This window comes from Thamnophis elegans, chromosome 13, assembly GCF_009769535.1.
Source record: "Thamnophis elegans isolate rThaEle1 chromosome 13, rThaEle1.pri, whole genome shotgun sequence".
Classification (NCBI taxonomy): domain Eukaryota; kingdom Metazoa; phylum Chordata; class Lepidosauria; order Squamata; family Colubridae; genus Thamnophis; species Thamnophis elegans.
This window is the reverse complement of record NC_045553.1, coordinates 19,785,766-19,804,068: the sequence shown is the minus strand read 5'-3', so window position 1 is coordinate 19,804,068 and position 18,303 is coordinate 19,785,766. Positions and strand designations below refer to the sequence as shown.

The 18,303-nt window shown below is 55.3% G+C and overlaps 3 protein-coding genes across 4 annotated transcripts; 1 reads left to right on the top strand and 2 right to left on the bottom strand.

The window, feature by feature from the left end:
* Positions 1–630: 630 nt before the first annotated feature.
* On the top strand, positions 631–9,528 carry FAM160B2 (family with sequence similarity 160 member B2). Its single transcript, XM_032229451.1, is given in 24 exon segments — positions 631–730; positions 825–903; positions 1,055–1,163; positions 1,165–1,221; positions 1,752–1,767; positions 1,854–1,958; positions 2,134–2,158; positions 2,161–2,249; positions 3,192–3,320; positions 3,480–3,676; positions 4,876–4,972; positions 5,105–5,181; positions 5,292–5,340; positions 5,342–5,497; positions 5,626–5,728; positions 5,992–6,160; positions 6,634–6,774; positions 7,353–7,443; positions 7,844–7,906; positions 7,908–7,988; positions 8,252–8,291; positions 8,294–8,391; positions 8,560–8,663; positions 9,007–9,528. Coding segments are annotated over 24 exon segments (2,265 nt in total). The 5' UTR covers positions 631–679; the 3' UTR covers positions 9,146–9,528.
* A 580-nt stretch (positions 9,529–10,108) lies between these two features.
* NUDT18 (nudix hydrolase 18) lies at positions 10,109–11,796 on the bottom strand. The gene is made up of 3 exons (XM_032229873.1): positions 11,605–11,796; positions 11,312–11,525; positions 10,109–10,938 (listed from the first exon to the last, which is right to left on the bottom strand). Exons 1-3 carry the CDS (start codon positions 11,749–11,751, stop codon positions 10,328–10,330), a joined length of 972 nt encoding a protein of 323 aa, XP_032085764.1. The 5' UTR covers positions 11,752–11,796; the 3' UTR covers positions 10,109–10,327.
* A 380-nt stretch (positions 11,797–12,176) lies between these two features.
* On the bottom strand, positions 12,177–18,236 carry LOC116517096 (receptor expression-enhancing protein 4-like). Of its 2 annotated transcripts, none has more exons than XM_032229878.1 (8): positions 18,084–18,236; positions 17,771–17,839; positions 17,572–17,648; positions 16,295–16,415; positions 15,719–15,820; positions 15,161–15,293; positions 14,123–14,304; positions 12,177–12,660 (listed from the first exon to the last, which is right to left on the bottom strand). In XM_032229878.1, the coding sequence occupies exons 1-8, from the start codon at positions 18,144–18,146 to the stop codon at positions 12,601–12,603; spliced, it is 807 nt and encodes a 268-aa protein (XP_032085769.1). In that variant the 5' UTR covers positions 18,147–18,236; the 3' UTR covers positions 12,177–12,600. The 2 variants fall into 2 exon arrangements, with proteins under 2 accessions (XP_032085769.1, XP_032085770.1); XM_032229879.1 differs by having other exon boundaries at positions 17,767–17,839; positions 18,084–18,228.
* Between the last annotated feature and the right edge of the window lie 67 nt (positions 18,237–18,303).

The following is an 18,303-nucleotide window of genomic DNA, read 5'->3' as shown; positions in this document are numbered from 1 at the left end:
ACCCCCTCCCGAGTGTCCTGCCTGAGGGCGGGGGCTGTGCGGCCTCCCCTCGGGGCTTCGACCCACTCAGACCCCCTGGGGCTCCGCGTGTCCTGGTGTGAGACACGGGCGGGAGGGGATGAAGCCCCGGGGAGCAGCTCTCGAAACCGGTACAGGGGGGCGGGCAGGCAGGGACCGCCAGGCCTCGTCTCCCACCTGAGCGGGGCGCCGGGACAGAGGCTGCCTCCCCAATCTCTGCGCAGCCGCTGCTCCGGATGCCTCGGACGGAACAAGGTCGACACCCGCGCCCCGCTCCCCTTGAGAAGAAACCGCCAAGCCCCTCGGGAGGCCTCTCTGCCCGCGCTTCCCCTGCCCGTCTTCACCGGTTCCAAGCCGCCCAGGGCCGCCGGGAGTAAACAGGGAACGAAGGGGAGCCAGCGGCAGAGGCCGCCGAGCTGGGAGGCGACCTTGGCTGCGGCGGGCGCTGCGGGGGCCGCTTTGCCTTGCCCCTCCCCCCCCCGCCAGCGCCCCCCCGTGCCCCACTCCTCACCAGCCTGCGGGCCAGGGGGTGGGCCCGAGCGCGGCCCCCACGGAGCAGCAGCAGCGCAACCAAGGACATGGCAGCAGCCAGGCCCCGCCCTCCCTTCCGTCGCGCGCTGATGACATGAGTGGGGGCGCGGGTGGATGACGTGGGGGCGCCATGGCGCTGCTGGGCCGGCTGGGAGCATTGCTGCAGAGGGCGGTGGAAGCGGTGGGTGTTCGGGGGGGGGGAGGGGAGGGGGTTGCTGGGGGGGGGGGGAGAGGGCCGGGGAGGATCGCCTGACGGGCCTTCTCTCCCGCTGCAGGAAGAGCCGCGCCTCGACCTCCCGGCCGCCTTTACGGAGCACTGGAAGGGCTTGACCCACTACTACCTGGAGGCCTCCGGTAGGCAGGGGTCCCGCTCCGTCTCCCGTCACAGGCCGGCCCGAGGGAGGGGGGTCGGCGGTGGCGGGTAAAGCTGGTCGGTGCGAAGCCTCGGGAGGCGGCGGCTGTAAGGAGGGCCAGAGCCGCCGATGCTGCCCTTTCTCGCCCCCAGACGAGGAGAAGCCGGCCAAGCAGACGGAGATTCCCTGGCGCCTGAAGCAGATGCTGGACATCCTGGTCTACGAGGAGAAGCAGCAACGGGAAGGCGAGCAGGGCCCTGCCTGAGTACCTGCTGCAGCACCGGATCCTGGAGACGCTCAGCGCTCGGGGAAAGCCCAGGTGGCTCCTCCGGCGGCTCCTTCCTTTGGCACGATGGGGGGGTGTTCCTTCCCCTAAGACTTTTCTAGTCTTAACTCAGACCTTCATTTACCAACTGGAAATGCCCCTCTGGCCTCCTTGGCATCATTTCCAAATCCGTTTCTCTAAAGAGATTCTACATCCAAATAGAGGCGTTCCTCTTCCAACCAATAATGAAGATAAACCCTTACTGTGGCTTGTTTGGACTTTACTCTGTTTGGTTAAAAAGTCGTATGGGTACTAATTTCATTATCAGAGTAAGGTAATGTCAGGTCTGCCATCTTCAGCCTCTTCGTTTCTCTTGGCATCCTGCCATAAAAGTCAGGGTAGGTTTGACAATTAACATTTGTACAAGATGGCCCCCAAATCATACATTGAGAAGCAGACAAGAAAAGAAATTACTGATAACAATTATTCTGCAGGAGACTGTGTAGATTGTACTTGACCTGTACCTACATACTGAGGCTTGTTTTCAGTTTATTGTTCATCAGACTATCCCTGTGTTCCATTAGCATTCAAGGCAGCCAAGTAAAGGTCTTTGATGGACATTTTGATGGAATGTGAGCCTGTTTCTCATTTTCCTAATGTGAGCCTTGTTTCTCTGCTTCCCACAGTATCCTCCGGGAATGAGGTCACAGGTGCTTCTCTTTTTCACTCGCCTGCTGGGGCAGATGCAGAGTCCTCTCATGCATTACTTCAATGTTTACCGGCCTGTTCAGGTGAGGGCCTTTTTGGGGAAGTCAGCAATTTGTGTGTTCATTTTGAAGATTGACCATCTGCCAAAGGACTACTTCTTAGTGACTAGAAAACGTGTCCAGCTTTAACAGCTCTGAGGTTTTTCCAAAGGATCTCTGATTTTGCCACACCTTTTTATCCTTTTTATCCTTTTTGCAGAAACTTATTCAGCTTCAGGGTGATGCATTGGGCCCGAGCCAGAGAAGGAAGTGTTGCAGTTTATTGCTGTTCTGTGTACAAAAATCAGGCAAGAACCTGCTCTCCTGCACATGTCCTAGAGGTAAGGGATTGCTGGGTTGCACTGATCCTTTCTACACTGTGTATCAGCCTGCTAGGCTACGTCAGGACAGAAAACAAACATCACAAGAAATAACTAGACTTCTATCTTATTCAACAACTGAATTTTGAATGCCTGACAGCATTTCCTCTTCCCTCCCTCTTATACCAAAGGCAAAGCATTTGCCTCTTTCTCATTCTGGCCTGTTTTTCTAATTGCCTGTTTTGCTCATGGTCTCCGGGTACCGTCTCCACAGTCATTTCTGTGCTCCTCTACAGGGACGGACGATGCAGGTGGTGCCATGATTGGGCTACAGGGCTGCCTAAGGCTGCCGCTCCTGTAGCAGCAGTCTTAGGCAGCTCCAAATTATGCACTTCAGAGGGCACCTCTGTGCAACAGTGTGGGATGAGAAAGGCTTCTTTGTTGTCACTGCCTGCTTCTTTCCGATCTGAAAGGGCTTTTACTGGATTTTTCTGTCCCTTCTGACTCTTCTGTGACGGAAAGACGAGATGTTTCTTAGCATCTGCATTCTGCCTCCAATTGCCTGGATTTCTTTTTTCTTTTGGTTGTAGGGATTGGGGATTGCTGGGTGATTTGTCTTGGGAACTAGAACTGCTGGTCCATTTTGTTTGGAGGGTTTCAGTGATGGTTATGTCCAATCATTCTTGCAAGACCAGAGTATTGTACCTTGTTAAGCCTGTTTGTATTCATTCATTTATGAAATGTACATGACACCCCATCTCACTGTTAAGGCGACTCTTGGTGAGTTACTCATGATAAACAATTATATATAAAACAATTGCAAGAGTTATATAAAATTAGAACCAAATGCTTGTGTTGTCAATAGAGCTTGACCTGACCTGCATCTCTTTCCTCCCCTTTTCTTTCAAGGGCCAGAATATTGGTTTGCTGGGATTGGCAGCTAAGCCAAGCATGACCTCTGGCCAGAGCCTGCCTTCTTCTGAAGAACAGGGTGGAGGGCTGTGTCCAGAGAAACCCCTCGGAGGGGACCCCACTGCTTCCCCGGCTGAATTTGGTGACTTCTCTGATTGGCTTGTGCAAGAGCAAGGTATGAACCATCAGTCTGGTAGCCCTGGGGCAAGTGGAAGGTCAGACCTCCTGCAGAGCAGATAGGATGAGCTTCTCTCTCTCTCTGACTGCCCTTTCCACATGCTGAGTGGAGGAGGACTGGAGGCTGCAAGAATTGTGTTATTTTTCCTCCTTGCAGAACAAGAAGGTTGCACTAAAAGCCCAAGAGAATCTACTGCTTCTTACCAGTGTGGACCATCCAACCGCTGCCCAGGCCTTGGCCCAAGACAGCCTGCTGTGCCTTCTGCTAGCCAACTATCTCTGCTCCCTCTACAATGCCATCCCTGGTACCACCAACCCTGCTGATATTGCCACGCTTCCACCAGTCCAGTGGAGGTACAAAGCTGTTAAAATGTTGAGCTCACAATCTCTGCCCCTGAGACTCTTGCACCTGGGCTGCTCCCTCAACCCTCCCAACCTCTCACTGTGCCTTTTGTGCACCCCTCAGAGCCTCTGTGACACACACCCTCCCTGCGCATTCGCCAACCCATATTCCACTCTCGCGCCTTCTGACTCACATTGCTTTGCCATCCTCATAACTCTTGCCTGTTCACCTGTGTGACACCCACTTTGCCTCCTTGCACACCCTTCCCAATCCGTGCTATATCCTACCATAGCCCTGTGCATCCTCTGTGACCCATGTTGCACCTGTTGCACATCCACTCTGCCCCCTCCAAACCTTTGGCCCATCTTCCATGTACTCCCTGACCTTCTCCTGCACCCTCCCTCACCCTTGCTGCGCAGTGACTTACTTTCCTTGACCCTTGCGGTGTCTCTTGCACACTTATATACCCTCTCCTCCCTCACAGTGTGTCCCCTTCACCCTCACACCTGCCTTGCTCTGTCTCTAAGCCAGCAACAACCAATTACCTTTGAGCCCGCCTTGGACTTGCAACTTCTGCCAGTTTCCCCACTGACTGAATTAAGGACAGCCACCAGGACTGCAGGGTTGGTGCTAAGTGATGCTAGTTGCACTTTACAAACCATTTCAATTAGCAACAGAAATTGCTGTCATAAGTTGAGAACTACTTATATGTAGCCTAAATGTGTCCACTTTCTTTAAGGCTTCCTGAGCTCTTATTAAATAATACTGAGAAGATTGCCTTCTGTTTTTTTCGTGTTCAGGAGGCGAGTAAGAACTAGATTCAAACTGCTTATCTGGGGAATTACATCCGGAGACAAATTACATTGTCACCTATTCAAGGTGTTCTCACCTTTCTGGTTTGCATCTTGTCCTTCAGCAGCTTATCGTGTTGCAAGTCCACGTGGAAGGACAAATTGCGTAATATGGTCATTTTGAGACCAGACAAGGAGAGCAAAGATATCTTAGTAGAATGGCTGAGGGCCAGCCGCACAAATGCACTTATAGGGAGGATATATTGCCAAGCATGGCAAATGGGGGTATGACACCCCACCCCCCCAGTTTCTCCAAGTTTGGTTCCTCTTTTCTGCCCTCGCAGCAAAAGGACGCCAGCAGGATGAGGTGCCCTTGGGTTGAGTCTCCTCTGTTTGAACTTGCAGGCTTCAGCATGACACCTCAGACAAGGGAGCTCCTTCCCAGGGAAACACAGCCTCCAGGCTTTCTTTGGCTGGATGGATTTTTGTGACTGTCTCGTGAAAGAGGCTCATCCCGTAAGAAACCTTCTCCCCTGTTCTCTCTGTGCCTCCTTCCTTTTCTTCCTTGGCCCAGCCTCAAGGCTAGGAGTGCCCACCGGGGGGTGGTGGGCTGGAAGGGCTGACTAATTGTGACTGTGCACCCATCAGGTTATTGGAGATGCTCTGAGCACGACTGTGGGTCGGAGGTTCTTCCTGGAAACCTTGCAGCCTCAACTCTTGCAGATGTGAGTTTGGGCTGAGTGGACACTCGGCTGCACGAGTCACGTGGCCAGGGAACTCTGGAGGGGAGCCCAGCCAAGCAACCTTTATGCTCAGTGGGGTCCTTTCTTGGCAGGTCAGACTCTGGGATTCTCTTTTCACTAGCCCTCCTGAAGGGGCTGGTTTAGGCAGATCCATGCTCCTGCCCTCCTTCAGCAGCTGGTTGGGCTTCTGCTGGGAGCGGAAATAGATCCTGTCGGACCCAGCAATTCAGCCTGCCGGCAAGAGAGGACCACCCTCTGCTCACAGCTGATTGAGTACTGCAGCCATCCGTCCGATGAGGTGAGCCTTGCGCCAGTCCATGTCCTTTCTGCCCACGCTGCAGTGGTTGCCGTGCAGTATAAGCCGTGGATATTTTGAGTACCTGGAATTAGCTCTGCCTCAGGTACCTGTGGGCACCTGCAAAACAGCCTTTCCTCCCTGCTGAGGATTTGAAACGAGAGCCGAGTTTTCCACTTGAGCAGCTTCGCAATTCCCAGGGTCAGCAAGGAAATGGAAGCCCCTTTGGAGCAGGTGGGGGGGGGATCTTACCATAGTCTGCTGTGTCTTTGGCCTGAGAATTGGGAAGTCTGGGGAGTGTTGGCCCAGCTCTAGTTTCCCCCAGGACCCCGAATCTTGCTCCCGACTTAACCTGTAGCAGAGCATGAGGAGAAAGCCAGAATGAAAGCTGGGTTTCCTCTGCGGTGTCCGTGGCCTGAGTGTCCTGGCTCGGCTGTTGGAACCCATCAGGACACTTTCCCCAGAGACAGCTGCTGACCCTCCCCTCCTTGCTGCAGGTCAGTGTGGCCACCCTGCGCTGTTTGAGGAGCTGGTTTGGCTTCCTGACCAGCGCATCTTGCAGAGCCTGGTGCTGGGCCATCTGGAGGAGCGCAGCTACGTCTTGGGAACTCTGCTTGGTCAGGAAGACCTGGCCGTCCCTGAGCAAGAGTCTGGGGAAGAGGGGCTGTAAGTGATGGGGAGGGGGGGTGGAATAGGGGCAGAACGTTGCCATTGATGAGGAAAAGTCCCCCCCCCCCATCCCCGGCTGGTCCTTTTGATTCCTAAGAGGCACTGTTTGATGCATTGAAATCATTTTTTTTTTTTGGCAGTCCTGTTACAGAGTAGGCTTTGTTGACACTTCCCCCCGCCCTCCAGCCTATGGTCCAAGGCAGGGGGCAGGGGAGAAAGGGGAGAGGAGGGAGGGAGGACCTCCTCTGGTCCTCTTGCATTGGGCTGAGCTCAGCGTCTCTGTGCTCAAGCAGCAGCTGATGAGCCTAGATGCCCAAGGCTGATCCCTGGACAGCTCATGCTGCCTGCCTATCCCCCTTTCCTGAGGCAGCAATACTGAAGTTGGTCTTTGTCATGAAATATAGTGTTTTTGCTCATTAGAGTCTAACTTTGAAAACGTGGTCAAGGCCGGTCACTTTCTCTCCCTGCAGAGACCTCGAGGAAGACCCTTACTTTGCAGATGGACTCCCAGCCACCATGCTCCAGAGGCAAAACCAAGCAGCTCCTTGGGCTCCAGAGGAAGGGCCTGGCCGGCCAGAAGGGCCTAGGGATGTGAAGGAGGCAGTTAGCAGGTGCGGCTTCTGTGGAGTTGCTTGCATCCCTCTTAGGAAGAGGAAGATGCAAGGCCTCTGTAGGCAAAAGGGTTGAGATGTACTGCCTGCCTTACTGAGTTTGTGGCTCTGCATCTAAGAACATCAGACGGGTGTTGTGTAAGAGTGTATTTGCAGGAGCTCGTGAAAGAGCCACTTTGGTCTACAGGCAGTCCTGGGGGTTTGCAAGCAACTCTGAGGACAGCAGTGGCAAATTGTCTGGCAGCCCAAAGTACTGAAGGGTAGGCAGGCATCAAACCCAGCATCTTCTGGGGAGCCGACTTTTGGGGATGCCTGGGGACAAAGCATCTGTGGCACAGGGGTCAAACGGATTGGTTGTCATTCAGCCTGGAGATTTTATTCCGAAAGGAAATGAACAGGAGGTGCGGGATCAGCCAAGAGGGAGCCCAAAGCAAGCCACCTTCGGGGAATGCTGGGAACATAGCTGGGTCAAAGTGGGCTTCTCTACTTGGGCAGAAAGGATGAAGGGCAATCAGGCAGGAAGTGCAGTTCTGCAGAGCTCCAACTGCCATCTTCTTTGTGGTGTTTTTTTTATCCAGCTTCCTTTGCCTCGTACCAAGTGAAGTGAAGACCTCACCGTACCTGGAGGAGGCAGGATATGACACTTACGTCCATGATGCTAAAGAACTGGTGAGTCCTTTGATACTCTCCCCCTGCTGCACCCCTAAAGAAGCAATTGGTTTTTCTGAAGTGGCCCAGGATTCATTGTAAGGATTGGTCTCCTTTCCAATGACAACCGAAATGCCATGTTGCAGTCAGTGAGCTGGTTGTCCATTAGCTTCTGGTCTGGTTGGAAGTGTTGGCTCTTGAGTCTCTACAGGCCTCTTGCCTGAAGATGTGGGCTCCCACCCCAGATGAAGGGCTTGGGGCTCAGCAGCAGGAAGGGTTCTCTGGCAGCCTTCTGCATTTTGTGGGTCACTTTACATTTTGTCAATCTTTTCAAGTCACAGAAATGGGCAAAGTATAAAACTTGGTTAAAAAAGTATAAACATCCAGACCATCCAAAATCCAATCCGTTCTCTTCTTGCAGTTTGAAGAATGCTGTGCGAATGTTGCGCCCTGGACATGGCCCCAGGTTCAACCACCCCAGAAGACCAGCCTTGCGGGACCCCCCATTTTATGAGGGCCGTTTCCTGGAGGTGCTCTTCGACCGGCTGGCCCAGATCTTACACCAGGTAGGAGGCTGAGGGAAGCCGCCCGGGAGAGCATCTTCAGTCTCCAATACGCAGGCTGCTCTGGTGACAGCAAGGCAAGCAGCTTCGAGGAAGAGGGGTGGAGAACCTGGCAGCTCTGGTCGTGGGGGAGGACGGGAGGGGGGGCAGGCAGCCACTTCCTCCTGCTCCCTTTCCTGGTGGGTGGCGGATGGAACCTGCTGCGGGTGGCTGGTTGTTGTGAATGCATGGCTGCCTCCATGAACGCCGTCTCTCTCTCCATGCAGCCCTACGCAGTGAACCTGCAGGTGACATCGCTGCTGTCCCGCTGGCCCTCTTCCCACACCCTCATCTCCACGAGTTCCTCCTGGACCCCTACCTCCCTCTGGCCCCTGGCTGCAGGACCCTCTTCTCTGTGCTGATTAGGGTAACGTTTGGCCTGGTGTGTCAAGCACACCAGGATAGGAGTCTGGGAGGCCATGAGCTTCTGCAAGGGATCCAAGAGGCGCCCAGCCATGTCCTCTCTGGTTGCTGCAGCTGAGAACCTTCTCAGCTCCTCCCTCCACCTACCTCTTTCTCCTTTCTCTCCTGCCAGGTGATTGGCAGCCTGATGCACATGGCTCATCGGATCACAGACTTTCCGGCCAATTTGCTGCTGGTGCGGAGGAAGCTCATGGGGCAGGTGTCAGAGGAGCACCCGTAAGTGGGCCAGAGAGGACGGGGGTGCTTCTTTCTTTGGTTGTTTCAGAGCTCAGCTTTTCCTCGGTCAGGCTTGAGGGCATGCCCAAGACAAAGCGGTCCCACCCTGTGGTGGGCAGAGACTGTGGCCCAGAGAAGGTTACCTTAATGGCAGCTGTTGTGTCCAAAGGGCAGTGAGCTGCCTTGGGGAAAGGGTGCTCTGCCTGGTGCCAACCGAAGAGTAGTCCTGGTACCCTTAAGCTGCTCTTCCCACCCAGAGGCCTTGGGCAGCCGTGGGAGGGAAGGGCAGCCGATTACGGAGAGGAAAACGGCCTTTTATGTCTTGCCTGTGGTCTCTTCATAGGATCAGTCACCAGATGCTCTTGGAGGGAGTGATTGTGCTGGAGGAATTCTGCAAAGAGCTGGCTGCCATCGTCTTTGTCAAGTCTGCCCTCAAGGGCCCGCCTGGGCAGAGCCAGCCATGCCCGCCTTCACCCAACTGAGAACTCTGGGTCTCCTTGGCTGAGAGCAACCCACACAGACTTCCTGGGGCAGCTGCCACCGCTTGTCCTTGGCATAAAGGGGCTCCAAACAAGGAGGGACAGTTGGGATGAGCAGCTCGTCAGCAGCCCTGGCTCAGCTCTCCCAAGAAACATCCTCTCCGGTCTTCCTTGACCAGGCTGGAACTTTGTTGGCTGCCTTCTGGTGCCTGACCCGGATTTTGCCACTCCTGGTCGTACCCTGGAGGTCTTCTTGGCAGCTTCCTCAAGAACAGACAGCTCCAGATGAAGCATCTGCATTTATCTTCTAACAAACAGTAGCAAGACAAGGGCTGTTTTCAGCTTAGTTTAGCCACCGGGATTAAATCATGGAGGTCCTTGTAAAAGGAGAGTTTTCTGTGGTGCCTGGATTTGGGGATCTCTTGCCGTAGCTTCGTCTCCTTTACGTTTGCTCCTCTGGTCACATGGAAGATGCTCTCTGAAGGCAGCAAGAGCCCGGGCGAAAGGCTGGCTCCTGTCCAGAGCCTGTGGGAGTCCTTTGGGTGGGCTGTCCAGCTAAGGGACCCTCTCACCCACTTTTCTTGGCATAAGTACTTGGCTGAAGGTTTTCCGCCAGGACTTATTTTGGCAATATCTTGTATAGATTAATCCTGCCATGCCACCTGACCCTGGCTTACCTTTGAACCCAGAGCCTGCTGTGGTGAGAGAACGGAAGCCTCCCCCACCATCTCATTCCTGGGACTGTCCCGAAGTTCTCCCAGTCCGTGGAGATGTCTGAGGTGGGGATGGATGGTTCCACCGGTGCCAGAAGTTGACTTCTGGCCTGAATGAAGAGGGAAAGTGGCTGGGCAGAGCCAGTGGCCGCCCCCCCCCCCTTGAGCCCCTGGAGGAAAGGGGCTAGACGTCTAATGAACAGATGCCAGGGGACCCGTTCCAGCCATCCTCCTGCAAGAAACACACAAGAGCCACCAGGAAATAGATGCGTTTATTAACTGCCCATCTGTGGCTCTCGAGGGTCCAAAGGCTGCCGGGACTGCCTTACTTTCAGCAGGGAGAGGGGAGGGGTTGTAGAGTGGCATCATGGTTAGGAAATGAGGCATCCCCCAGCCATGGCTGGTGACCAGTCAGGGCATTTCTATCCCAGCTGGAACTTGGAGTAGCTCTGATTTCTGGCACTGAGAGACCCTAACTGTAAATGGGGAGGAAGGAAGCGGAGTGGAGCCTTCGGAGTACCTCGCCCTTCAGAGCCGAGTCCTCCACTGCCCACCAGTTTAAAGCCGGTTCCTGCAATGTGGGCGGTGCCAGGTCCTGCTGCTGGGAGCTTTCGCTGCTACCGACTGTGGCCACCACGTTGAAGCAGATGCCATCGCTTTGCCCGGGATCCTTGCCGAGGTGCTGCAGGCTGAGCAGGCCCTGGAGGTGGACGGCCATCCCAGGTGGGGCCAGGCACCTCTGGAGCAGCTGCTGAAGGACGGCCACCAGCCTCTTGCCTGGCTTGGAGGCGGAGGGGCAGCTTACTGCCAGGGGGAGGTGGGGGACCCCTGTGGTGTCCAGGAGCACCCAGAGGGAGTTGTTGGCATTCACAAAGGTCAGCAGGAACCGCTGGCAGATTGAGGCGCAGGGCAGCTCCACAGGCAGAACGGGAGGGTGGCGGGGGCTCGTGCGGTACTGCAGTGCCAGGTCCATGAGGGGCAGGATGTCCCGCGAGCGGAGCGGCAGGGTGGGCGTCTCCCGGTCCCACCACAGCGCCTGCAGGGACTCCTCATCCGCCTGCTCCAGGCTCTTCAGGGCCCCGCCTGGAGGGAGGGAGGGAGAAGACAGCTAGGAAGGCAGTCGGGTGCAGGCCGGGAAAGCAAGGGGGACGCTGGGCAGGGAATGACGGGGCAAAGCCCAAATGGGGCTGTGGCCTTGGAGGGCAGCAAGAGCCGCAGCAGGAGGAAGTTGCCCAGGGGAAACTCCCCAAAGGAAGGAAGACCTGGAGCCTTGGGGGGGGGGGATGAACTGGGGGGGGGGGGAGTCTGAGGCCCTGGAGGGGGAGGGGGTTCCAGTACTCCCACCTGGCTAATCGGAGGGGAAGGGGCTCGTCCCTCCGCTCCAGCCTCCGCCCCCCCCTCGGAGCGAGCCCCCTGCCCTCCCACCTCCTCCCCGTGCCGGGGGGGGGGGGCGCACCGGTGGGCTTGGCCAGGAAGACGAAGCGGATCCAGCTGGGTCCCCGCTCCTCCACGGCCAGCAGCGTCAGCGGACGGCACTGCAGCCCGGACTCCTCCTGCACCTCCCGCCGCACCGCCTCCAGCGCCGTCTCGCGGGGCTCCATGCGGCCGGCCGGCAGGTACCAGCTCCCGTAGCACTCCGCCTTGGCCTCCTGCACCACCAGCACCTGGCCCTGCGGGGGGTAGAAGGGGTCGTCAACGGGCCGCCCGGGGGCGCAGAGGGTGGGCAGAGGGAGGGGGCCCTCCGCGGACCTTCTCGTTGAGCAGCACCGCCAGCACCACGTAGCAGACGTTGCCCCGCAGCCGCGCCGGCTCGGAGGCGCCCGGGTCACAGCTGCCCGCGGAGGACACCGGCCAGCCCTGCCCGCCGAGCAGCGCCTCCAGCTCCTCCGCAGCCATGCTGCCCGCGCCCCGAGGCCGTTGCCGCGCCTGCGCAGCGCCCCCCCCCCGCCCTCCTCCCAAGAGAGGATTTGATTTGACGGGCAGGAATCGGATTCCCCCCCCCCCCCGGAGGGAAAGTGGAGAGATAGATCGAGTGACACTTGCAATGAAGGAAAGGAAGACACGGAATCCTTTTTCACTTGAGACTCAACAAAGGCTGCCTAAGACAGACAGAAGTTAGAAGAAAAGGACCAACGGCAGATTCCTTACAATGGATAAGCTATTATCACCATCGTCATTATTATATTATAGAACTAAGATCAGTGTAATTAATATTGCTGTAAACACTTTATTTCCTAAAATTATTTGCACCCAGACAACACAGTTTAACTAAAACTGGAATGTTTATGTTATAAAATAAAATAAAAAGGCAGGAGGCAGGGCAGGAGGAAAAAACACCTTTATTGGAAGACTAAAAGAGGGGCAGCAGGGGCAGCCCCAAAGGAAGAGGAGCGGCCATTGTAGGGCAGGGACAGAGAGGGGCTCCAGCCAAAGAAGCTGTGACTGCAAAGGTCCTCGGCCAACAGTGGTTAAGGCAGCAGTCGGGCACCCTGTCCATCCTTAGGCTGGGCAAGCCCTTCCAACAGGCAGCCCTCCCCCGCCCCCCAGGGGAGGAGAGGCACTGGGAGTGGCAGGTCCAGGGCTCCCTAGGCAGCCACAAGGGGTGCAATATGTTCTTCCTCATCTCTCGCTCAACCTGTTGGGGTGCTCGGGCACTGGGGAAAGAGCAGCTGGCGAGTCCCCGAAACCTCAACCCAGTGGTGTGACATATCTGGGAGCCTTGCCAACTATGCGCCTAGGGGGAGCCTAGCGGTCTTGGTCCAGCATCTGCTTCCGGGAACGACTTCGGACCCCTCGGGAAGAACTCTGCAGAAAGGAAAAAGCTAGCAGTTAGAGAGAAAGCGGCCAGGTCTCCCCCCCCCCCCTCCTGGCTGGAGCAGGTCACTCGGCTTGTCATCAATCTTCCCTCTAATTTTTTTTCAGTGTGAGCAGAAAAGTATAGTGTTGAGCGGCACATTTTCATGCCTGAGCACCTGAATTTTTTTCACAGATGTTCCACCAGAGGAGTATGAAGGAGAGAATAAAGGTGAAAGAACGGGGAGACTGTGATTTTTTTTATGCACTCTTCAAAGCAGTGGTGATGACCTTTAAACAGATAAAGCAATAGCTATGGGAGTAGACCAAATCCAAAGGTCATTATGGGCCAGTGTTTTTATCTGAGCCAGTCACAGTGACATACATGAATATACAACCACTCGCATTCTCCGGAATTTGTCAGTATGTTTTTTTAGTATCTTCTTTCCTTGATGAAGAATTCTGAAGAACTCGAAAGCTTGAACGTAGCTGTGGTGGAATTTTGTTTCCTCCTGAGAGATGGGGAGTGGCGTACGGTAACCCACCCATCCCTGCATGATTAAAAAATATTTGAAAAACAAAAAACCAAGAGTGTTGTGGCACCTTGAAAAATAATGGACTGATGATCATTCCACCATCATCAGGAGCACCGCGTTACCCCTTTCCCCCTCCTCCTCCGCCGTGCTTTTGAGGAGCCATCGGGGCTTTTTTTTCCTGCTCCCGCCCCTCCGCTGCCTTCCTACTGGCTTCCGTAGCCTCAAGGCTCCTCAAAGCCGCAACGTCGGGCAGCAAATCCGGAGGTGCTGTTAAGAGGAGGAGGAGGCAGCAGCAGTTAGGTCCGGTGGTGGCGGGGGCTTTGGGGCTTCACAATTACCATCAGTCGCCCCGTGCTCATCAAAACAAGTCCAGGGCCAGTTGGCCAGCGCCTGCAAAGGACCTCCTCTCCAGCTTCCGGAGCCTGTGGCAGTAGAAATCACTGCACGGGAGTTGAAAAGTCCTGCCCGGTGTTTTCTTGCCATGTGCGCGGCCACGCAGGCGCGCACCTTAGAGGAAACAGTGCTTGTCATGCCTGCAAGCCATCTTTTCTTTTTGGACTCCAGACATGCCACACTTTCTACTGTGGGAAAATGGGGTTATATGGAGTTGGGTGATATGTAGCCATAACAACATTCTTCTTAGAAAGCCAAGGTCATCCTTTGTCTCTGCACCTGGCCAGAACTGGATGGGTGGAATCTGTCTTCGTGTCAGCCAAAGATTGCACCATGTGATGGGCTTGTGGGCAGGATCTTGAACTTTCAACTGGGTGGAAAAACCTGGAAGTTTTCAGATTCGGGTTTTCGCAGATGTGCCAACATGGCTCTCTTCATAAATTGCAACTTTGAGGAACTTCTTGCCTTGGAGTGTTATTTGTTTGAGGATGCTATTTATAACCCTGACAGGATTCTCACTGGGGTCCCCACCAGAGCCTCCTTACCTCTTTAGCTGGCAGCTTCTTCTTCCCCTGCCGAAGGCTTTGGCTCCTGGCTAAGAGCTTAGGGAGAGCGGGGTCCTTGCGGCAGCCTCTGGAGGGGGCAGACAGCTCAGAGTCTGACCAGAAGTCCTCCTCCTCCTCCTCATTGCTATCCGAGCCCAGCTGCCGCACTGCTGGCCTATGCCCTGGACAAATGCAGACCGAAGGAAGGCTCAGAAAGCAACAACCTGTCATCCTCCGGACGCCTGTCCAGAGCAAAGCATTGCATGGCCCTTAGAGGCCACCAATCTGGCTTGACCAAGTGATTTGTTTTATACCCCACCTTTATTATTTTTTGTAAATAATTCAAGGGGGGGTAACATGCCTAATGCTTATCCCCCACCCAACCACCCTGTGAGGTAAAGTGTGACTTGCCCAGTGTTTTTCATGGCTAAGCCGGGACTAGAACTCAGATTCCTAGTTCCAAGCTTGGTGTCTTAACCACTAGACCCGTGATGGTGAACCTGCAGGTGGTGTAACCATATTTGCTAGCATGCCAGCCGTCTGCTCCAGTGTTCATGTGTGCACCTGCCAGCTGATTTTTCACCCTTCCGGAGGAGGCTGTTTTTTCCCTCCCCAGGCTTCAGGAAAGCCTCCATAGCCTGGGGAGGGGCCATGCGCATATGCACGTGTGGTGTGTGTGTGTGTGTCACGGGTGCATGCACAGGTGGGAAGGGAGGATTGAATTGGTGTGGAAACACATGCACACAATTTTGGCACGCCGTTACTGCATTGCACCAAACTCGATTCCATAGGATGGGTTCACCCAAAAGGGATTGTTGCCTCACAGTAAAACTGATGGCACAACCTCTGATACCTGAACAAACACCCACAGGACAGTTTAATCTGGCCTAGAGAAGAAGAGAGCTGCATGCAATGGAATTTCATTTTAAGGTATGCAATTAGTGTGCATTCAAAGGGACAGTCAAGTTATCAGGACTTGGAGAATTCTGAAAAGACTGGCTGCTTTTGTACCTTGCTCCACAAAGAAGGTTTCCTTACCAATTGGTTGCCGACACAGCTCCTGTTCCTCCAGGTAGAGGGGATCAGAATAATGCACCATGGCTGTCTCTGGCATGGCCCGCAAATCCTGCATGCTGAAGCTGCGTAAGCGACCTGCCAGGGCTCCCTGGCCCTAACGGGGAGGACAAGAGGGGGAAAGGGATTTACTTGGGAATCAAGGAAGGGATTACTTCCAGAGTGGGAAATCACAGCATTTCAGAGGAGGAAGATCCATTGGTCAAGCACTGAGTTCCTAATACTTAACCCAAAGGACCCATACGAGAAGCCTGCATGAGCTGGAGAGGAAAGGTAGTGGAGAAGGCGAGGAAGCAAATTAGTTACCCACGTAGTACAAGCTGAGAACAGAGCACAAAGTCATGGGGGGAAGCAGCCCAATGCCGCCTAGTTACCAAAGAGATTTGGGCGTGAGAAACCTGCTCCCACAGGAAGGAAGATATCAATGGCAGCACCTCCCTTCCTCAAGGCCCAAGCTTGCCTCCAGACCAGTGCCGCCAAGAGATCAGAGCAAAGGAAAGATCAGGTTACTTTTGCAGCCACCTGGATAGCTGCTGTGGCTGCTACATTGATGCTCTTCTTCCCAAAGCTCACAAGGCTCTTGTAGCCACGTTCTTTGGCTTGGCAGATGAAGTGGTCGATCTCCTGCAGGAATTCACAGACAATCGATAGGATCAGAGGAAGGCCACCCAAGACACCGTTCCCTCCAGGTTTCCCCCAGGCCACAGGATAAGGAAGTGCTCCTGTCATTCACCTGCCAGGAAAGGGGGTGGGGGCTGACACCCAAAAAGCCACTTATCTTTCCCTCCCTCCCGTTTCTTGCCACGTGTAACAAGGAGACAGCTGTTTCTGTGCCAACGGTGTGATCACTAGAGATCCCGATCTGCTGCTGCCTGGTCCTGGTTTCCCCAAAGGCCACTTCCCACACTGACTCCCAGATCTGCCTTGGTGAAAGGCAGGCAGCCCGTTCTAAGTTGGCATAACTGCATGCAGGCTCAGCGCCCACAGCCCTTTAAAGGTGCAGTCAGAAATGCCTGGTTTTTTCATGGGGAGGAAGGGGAAGAACAGGGCAATGGGCACCTGCCGACAACAATGTCCTGACCACAGGAAGACGCTTACCTTTTCTTTGCTGGACAGTGTGGGATGCACAAATTTGCGGTACAGCAGGCTGGCCCCCTTTGTGTAAGGAGAGAGGAGCCATATCACAAAGGCCATTTTGATCTCATAGTAGAAGGGAAACCTGCAACCAAAAAGACACCCATGGAGCCAGCAGTACCCTGCAAGTTGCTTCAGCTGACTTCAGCAACGGCTGTCCGGCCAAGGGGGCTGTTTTCAGAGTGAAAGCGGGTAAGGAGGAGGCCTTTCCTGAAAACCCAGAGATGATCAGGGAAGGAAACCAATCCCAGCTCTCCTTTGCTAACCCAGGGAGCAGCTTTGTTGTCTGCCAACAGTCATTTGAGTAACTGTAGACAGTTCTCTGCTTGCAACCATTTGTTCAATGACCAGTTTACGACAGCATTGAATGAATTGTGGTTACAACCAGCCTTAGGAGTTCTGGTCACCCCAGAAGCAATCTCCCCCACCCCCTTCCCTGTGATTGTCACTTGGCAACTGGTTCACACTTGTGACTGATTGCAGCACCCACAATGTGACCGCCTTTAGCCCAGCTAGCAATAAATCTGTTCTGACCCTGGTCCAATCAAGTGATCTCTCCCAAACAAGAAAAGCCAGAGCAAGATAATAAACCACAACCTCCCTCTGATGGGCTTGCTCTGAAGGCCCTGCCCCAACCCGCCTCTTCCTAGCATATAGGGAGGCACGTATTATATATGCTCAGAACCAGTTGAGATGGTTTCAGCTCTGCCCAGCAAATCCACTGGCTGCATTACATCACATTAAGCAACGATATGTTGGCTCGGGATTTAAGAGGGTGGTAACCAAATTAACTGGCTTGTTTAAACTAAGCTGACCTTCCCCCCCCCTCTCAGCCTCATTTACTTGAAAAGGTCACTTCAGATATAAATTGGAAAACCTTGAAAGGGGAACCCAAACATAATGACTTTTTTTGAAGGATATACTTAGAACTGTCACAATTCCTGTGAAAGAAAACCTGGCAGACACAGCAGGTGCAGCCAACTGGTTCTGTCAGGCAAAACAGGAAGAACAGAAGCTCCCAACCCCTTGGAGCCACAGGCAGCAGGGAGGGGGGAGAAAAGAGAAGGCGGTGGTAGGCAAAGCCCCCACTCCCCCCCCAAATGCAGGGGGTCCATGGACAAGGAGGGGGGTCACTTGGGGGGGGGGCTTTAAGCAAAGCTCCTTTGCCTTGCAGAATTCAAACTGCAGCACAGCAGGTGTGTGTGTGTGTGTGATGGGGGGGGGGGGCGGCAGCGACCCACCAGGAGATGAAGGTGTCAGTGATGGTCTCAGTGGCCATGAAGAGAGCAAAGACGATCCAGTACATCATCCAGCGCACCTGCGGGGGAGCCACGGGAAGAGAGGCGGTGAGTCGGAGCTGCTGCCGGGCAAGAGGGAGGGAAAGCCCCCCCCGAGGAAGAGGGGTGCCCAGACCCCCCGAGGCCCCCCAGACTCACGTACTCCCGGACGTCCTTGTTCCTGACGGCCTTGTAGGAGGCGTAGGCCGGGTAGAGCGTCCCCAGCAGGAGCCTGTAACGGAAGGAGGGCGTCAGGCAGGCCGGCCAGCCTCGGTAGGCGCCCGCCAGCAGAGCCAGCCAAGTCCGCCGCCCCGAGCGCAGCGCCGCCGCCTTCAGGGAGCCCAGCAGCGCCATGGACGCCCGGGAGGGAGGGAGCCGCGGAGGACGGCCGGTCCTCCCGGGGTCCGCCGCTCCTGCCCCGACCCGTCCGGCGCCCGACTCGCCAGCCACCGCCGCCCGCCTGCCCCGGGACTCACTGCACGGCGCGGCTGAGCGCCCAGACCACCATCGCCGCTCCAACCGCCCGCGCGCGCTGCCATTGGCCGCCTTTAACCCCGCCCCCGCCGCGGGCGTCCAATCGGGGGCGTGGCCGCTGTCCGGTCCGGTTTCTCTCGTTCGGATCTGGTCGGCGGTTGGATGGGCGGAGCTTCTCCCGCGGCTGCCACGCCCCCTCCTCTTTCCCGTCACGTGACCGAC